Source organism: Pygoscelis adeliae, unplaced genomic scaffold (genome assembly GCF_000699105.1).
Source record: "Pygoscelis adeliae isolate BGI_AS28 unplaced genomic scaffold, ASM69910v1 Scaffold120, whole genome shotgun sequence".
Lineage (NCBI taxonomy): Eukaryota > Metazoa > Chordata > Aves > Sphenisciformes > Spheniscidae > Pygoscelis > Pygoscelis adeliae.
In genome coordinates, this window is record NW_008824032.1 from 953,734 (window position 1) to 959,303 (window position 5,570).

General features: G+C 55.4%; 1 protein-coding gene across 1 annotated transcript in view; it reads right to left on the reverse strand.

Moving 5' to 3' along the window:
* Positions 1–3,127: 3,127 nt before the first annotated feature.
* LRRC23 (leucine rich repeat containing 23) overlaps positions 3,128–5,570 on the reverse strand; it is a 16,500-nt gene continuing 14,057 nt past the window's right edge. Inside the window, exons 7-9 of the mRNA XM_009329982.1 lie at positions 4,277–4,413; positions 3,449–3,671; positions 3,128–3,166 (exon numbers count right to left, since the gene is read on the reverse strand). Of these exons, the coding sequence (XP_009328257.1) occupies positions 3,128–3,166; positions 3,449–3,671; positions 4,277–4,413 (399 nt within the window). The remainder of the gene's footprint in view (positions 3,167–3,448; positions 3,672–4,276; positions 4,414–5,570) is intronic.

The window sequence follows — 5,570 nt, forward strand, 5'->3', positions numbered from 1 at the left end:
TCCCCCGGGCCAAACGCCTGGCTTAGCCTTCCCAGCTCCCTCATGAGCCGCCAGGTCAGGCTGTGCTGAGGCGATGGGAGGGTGGAGGAGGCCAGCAGCCCGAGGAGCCATCTTGCTGAAGGCCATGGTGCCTCAGATGTGGGAGAGAGGGCTCTGAAGGGAGGGGGGACCTGGCCCTGCCTGAACACAGGGGCTGGGCCCAGCTCCTGACCCTTCGCTCTGCTCCTGACATGGGGAAGCGGATGAATCTGGGAGACATATCTGTCGGATGAGGAGGGTGAGGAAACCTGGTGTTTTGGATGCGCCTAGTTAAACCTGAAGTGGAAAACAGGCTTGTGGGTGAGGACGGCTGTTTGGAAGAGCTTCTCTTGATGAAGTTTGCTCCCTAGGGAGTCCAAAATAACTCAGCCCCCCCATCCCACCTTCTTATTCCCCTGGCTGTAGGGCTGTGTGATGCCAGAGAGCCGCATCCCCCCTGGAGAGGGAGTAGCAGCAGCGAGGTGTGTGTCACCCCACGCTCCCAGCCCCGCCAGGTTTTCCTCCCCCGGCTCCCACAGATGATTCACTCAACCCTGAGCAGGGCCAGACCCACGCAAAACTCGGTGCAGAGACCGGGGCTGGGGTAACCATGGGGCCCCAGCCGGAACCACGGCATGGTGCGTGTGAGCGTCTCTCAGGGGGGCTCAGCACAGGTTGGGAGTGTGTGCCGTGGGGGGGGTTGCTGCAAATAGCACATCACAGCACTGAGGGGAGCTAAGAAGCAGGCTGGGGGAAGCCGGAGTCAGCTCTCGACCCCATTGCCTGGGGTGGGTGGAAATGGCACAGGCGTGAGGAAATCGCGCTGCTCTGAAGTTCCAGCAAGAGCTTCCCATACTGGGGAGTTTCAGTCAGCGACACCAGGGCTCTCTGGAGCCTGCACAGGACCCTTCACCATGTCCATCTGGGCTGGAATCCCCCATCAGCCGCTTTGGCAGCACTCCTCACGCCATCTGGCACACGCTGCGGGAACTTCCTCCAGAGCCGTGCCGCCGCAGCTGTGAGCTTCCTTTGCAGCAGTGCCCTGGCCATGCCCCAACAGCCTCCACAGGGAAGAGAGGAACAGGACCCCATTAAAGTGACCTTTGACAGCAAGACCCGTGCCAGATGCAGTGCCTCTCTGCTTATGTGGTCATGTTGCCCGTGGTCACATCCCTCTGCCCACGTCCACCTGCCCCTGTTGGGGCCAGCTCTGAGGAAGCCAAATGAGAAGCCCAAATCCAGCCTTGCCTGCCCCACCTCATCACTCATTCGATCTCTTCTCCCCCCTAGTCCTTCACACTCCTTTCTCCACTTGTGTTGCTGCCTTGTGTCCCCCTGCGTTTGCCCTCCTTTGAACAGCGCAAAGAACCGCCCTGAAATCCCTGGCATCAGCTGCACTGTCCTGAAAGCAGGTCAGAGGCGGATAAGCTGGGATAAGGGATTGGGACGGAGCCATAGCCGGGAGTCTGTAGACCAGAGTGAGGAGGAGAGAGGAGCCAGGCTGGAGGCTGGGCAGCCTCGCTTGAACAGGGGCTGGGCAGGGCAGCCCGGGAGACTGGCACTGCTGCAGTGCCTTCCTGCGGGCAGTGCTTCGTGGCACTGCGTGTCGCCAGGGCATCGTCTCGCTGGAGTTCACGCCGCAGCAATTCCCCCTCCCCGCCAGGCAGGCCAGCATGGCGAAGACCTTTCCCCCAAGCCACCGCCACCAGTCCTGTGTGCGGCTGCGATTCCCCCGGGCTGGGCACTGCTCCCAGGAAGCCCGCACTGCTGCAGTGTCGTGGCTGATGCAGCTATTGCTGGCTAGACTGTCACCTCCTCTCCCTGCTGCTCCCCCCCCGTGTGGTGTGGGGCTGTGCAGATAAGAAAACATCCCCTCTCCTCCGTCCCTCCCTCCCTCCCTCCCTCTCTCTCCCTCCCTCTCTCTCCCTCCCTCTCCTTGGGACCCGGCTGAACGCCTGTGTTTATGTCAACACCTCGGGAGGCTGGGGGGCTGGTCTGCTCTGAGGCTGGGTCCTTTCCCCAGCAGTGCCCAAACTGAGCTTCGCCTCCTCCCCACTACCACCCCCCTCCCCCAGGTAAAGCTCCATCCCGCAGCACCTCCCGGCAATGCCCTTGGGAGCACCACCTATCCTTGTCGGTTGCCCCCCTCCTGCAACTCCCTAGGTTCACATCTGAAATGATGCTTGCCGGGGGTAGGGAAGGAGGGAGTACCTGAAATTAAAATATGAAAGAAAAGTGAGAAGGGTGGGGGTGAGGAGAAAGAGGTGGGAGGAGCAGGGGGAGGAAGTGAGGGGAGTTTAGTTGCTAATGCCGCTCACCGTGGTCCTTCTCCGCAGGGACCCCAAAGTGCGTGTGGGGTTTGGAGGGCACAGGGTGGGGAGCAGGAACATGCATGCGGTGAGGGGGTGCTGGCCGTGGGGAGACACTTACCTTCTTAGGGCAGGGGTGAACGAGAGATTGAGAAAGTGCTGGTAGAAAGGAGAGAGGACGAAGCTGAGGAGGGATGCAGGACCTCAAGGGGAGATGGTGTCCTCTAAGCCAACAGCGGCGGCGGCAGCAGGATGGAGACGCCCCTGATAGGGCCGGGACGGCAGCATGTGACCCAGAGCTGCGATGAGTCAGGATTTAGCAAAGCTTTGCAAACAGCACGTAGAGGATGGAGAGAGAGAGAGAGAGAGAGAGAGAGACAGGCAGGCAGGGGATAGACGTAGACAGACGAGGGTGAGAGAGACAGGGAATAGGAGTGGGTGTGCAGGATAAACAGTTCCAGTCACTCCCAGCTCATTAATTATCTTTATTCAAATCAAAAAATCTTGTAGGATTTTTGGGAGCCATAAATCGAACCACAGAACCTGTAACTCTCCCCTTTCCCCTTTTCCCTCTCGGGCCTACTGAGAATGGAGCATATGAGCGCAGTGATTGCAAAAACACTGCAGCACCTCAGGGCGGCTTCCAGGGCCAAGGTGGGTAGCCCTCCTCTTTTCTCCAGGGGCAAAATGAGGTGAAGGTAGCTCTGCTACCTGCAGCTCTCACTTCCCCAACTGCACATGTGGGGGAAGGCCATCTCCAAATCTTGACTGGCTCTGGGAACAGGCGTTAAAACCAGGGGTCACTCATTCACATCACCCTGGAGAGATCCCTCCATTTCCTGAAGAAGGAAAGAGGGAGAAGTTAAATGACTCCACGCCTGACTTCTTTTCCCCTTTCACTGCTCAGTTCTGCTAGTGGGGCCGGGAATGGCAGTAGGGTTGCGATGCTGGCCATCACAATCAGGTTGCAAAGCCCTGTCTCTGTTTCAGGCTCCTCCTTGGGACTGACCTCCCTCAGCCTTCTCCTCATGTAATCTAGAGGAGGAGAGGCCTGATCAGCATGTTTGATCCTCTCTCTGTCCCTTCGCTTCCTTCTCCTCCCCCTGCCGTACTGTTCTCACCTTTTCTTCTTCCTGTCTTTTCTGACAGATTTTGTTTGCCTCTGCCCGCTCATCTTGCTCAAATAATTCCTTGTCGAGGCGTTGCAGGTGTGGCAGCAGGACCAGGACCTCCAGCCGGTAATTGGGTTCATCAGAGCATGGATTGTCCAACAGCACCAGTGCCTGCAGCATGGGGAGGACCTGCAGTTTTGCCACCTCCTGAAGGCTGCTGATCCCATTGTTCCTGAAGAAGAGGAAGCACAGAGGGCAGGGGAAAGAGACACATAGGAGTAGTGAGGTCCCTTCAGAACAGTAAGCTGACAAGGCAGACAAAGCAAAACTTAGCAGCGTGATAGACCGTAGACCTCAGACCACAGACCTGTGATCTAAGATCCAGATCTGTCTGCAGCTCCCCAGACTGAGGGACAAAAAGGACATCTCTGGATTTCTCTCAAAAAGTGTGCTCAAACAGTCCATTGAATTATCTGATACCACCATCGCCCTTGTATGGCAAATGCCGAAAAGTAAAGGGCGCTTGCATCATGTCCAGGACACAGAGAACATGCAGAGAGGGATCCAGAGGATTCCTTTTTATTAAAGGAATAAAAAGTATGAGGTGGGGTCTGAGAATGACTGAAGAGGTAGCTGTTTCCTGAGAAGCCCAGGAAAGGTCCTGGCTGTTATACTCCTAGACAGCTGAGCACTGGACACCAATTAAGGACGGTAAAGATCAACCCATTCCCATCAGGTCTTCAACTTCCAAAGGAACCAGAAAATCCTAAAGACCTAACTGGGAGTACAGCCTGGTGAAGGAGTTTCTGGTCCTGACAGAGAGCAGGGAGGACCTACCGTAGATTGAGGTACTGCAGGCACTTCATGCTACTACAGAATCCGTCCAGGGTCTCAAGGTGGTTGTCACGCAGGTGCAGAGTCGTCAGCTGCCCTAGCCCCTCAAGGCCTTCAAGGCTCCGAATGGCGTTCTGGGCCTGAGCACCAGGGAGGCAGGAAGAGAGAAGGAAAAAGGGGACACACAGGAGAGGGAACAGCAGTTACTTCTGGCCTTTAAAGCTCTTTCTACCTTTCAGACTCCCTATCACTCATACTCTGAAGCTAGATCAGGTTTCTCAGGGTCTTGACCAAATGGGTTCTAAGTATTCAGATTCAAGGACCAAAAGTTTGCTGAAAAAGTGTTTCCTGTAGCATCACTTGATGACTGAGACAAAACCACCCCAGATGAATACTCCACTGACAGTGCAGCACACCCTTCCATGGCAGTGCCAAATCTGAGTCCCTAAGGCCTCAGAGAGCAACAGCGTGGAGGGGAAAGCACAGACCTGAGCCTGAAACAAGTGTATTTAAAGGATGAATAACCAGCCCCTCTCAGTCACGTAGTCCGTGCAGTCCAGGGATCTTCCAGTGTCAGCTGCTTCTCTTGTGGGGGAAATCTACTACCAGGAAGTCTCCCCTTCCACTCCTCTAGGAGCAGAAGCAGGCCGAGTGTTCCTGAGAGAAGTTGCAGGGGGGTGGGGGTTGTTGGTTGGTTTAATTTTAAGTGTTTCCTGGTAGAATTGTTGTTATCCATCCATAAGCGCATGTTCTTGCAACAAATCTGACAATCTTACAGCAGGAAGAATGTGTCCTATCAGTTCAAAATTCCCCATCATTGAATCTCATTCACTTCACTGTGATGTGAGTTATGACAGGAAAATACGAAGCTGAGAATTTCAGCAATAGTTTCACAGCAGGATTTCTGCTGGAGAACACCACTAGAGGTCTCCTGCCCAACCCCGGGCTCACCGCAGTGCTAGCACCAACGCTAGGTCAGGCTGCTCACTGCCTTGTGCAGACAAGTTTGGAACACCCCTGGTAACTACAGCCTCCCCGCCACGTTCTCCAGCCTGGAGCTGCGCAGGGCTTCTGTCCTGGTTTCGGCAGGGATAGAGTTAATTTCCTTCCTAGTAGCTGGTACAGTGCTGTGTTTTGGATTTAGGGTGAGAACAATGTTGATAACACACCGATGTTTTAGTTGTTGCTAGGTAGTGCTTACACTAGTCAAGGACTTTTCAGTTTCTCGTGCTCTACCAACTGAGAAGGCTGGAGGTGCACAAGAAGCTGGGAGGGGGCACAGCCAAACTGGCCAAAG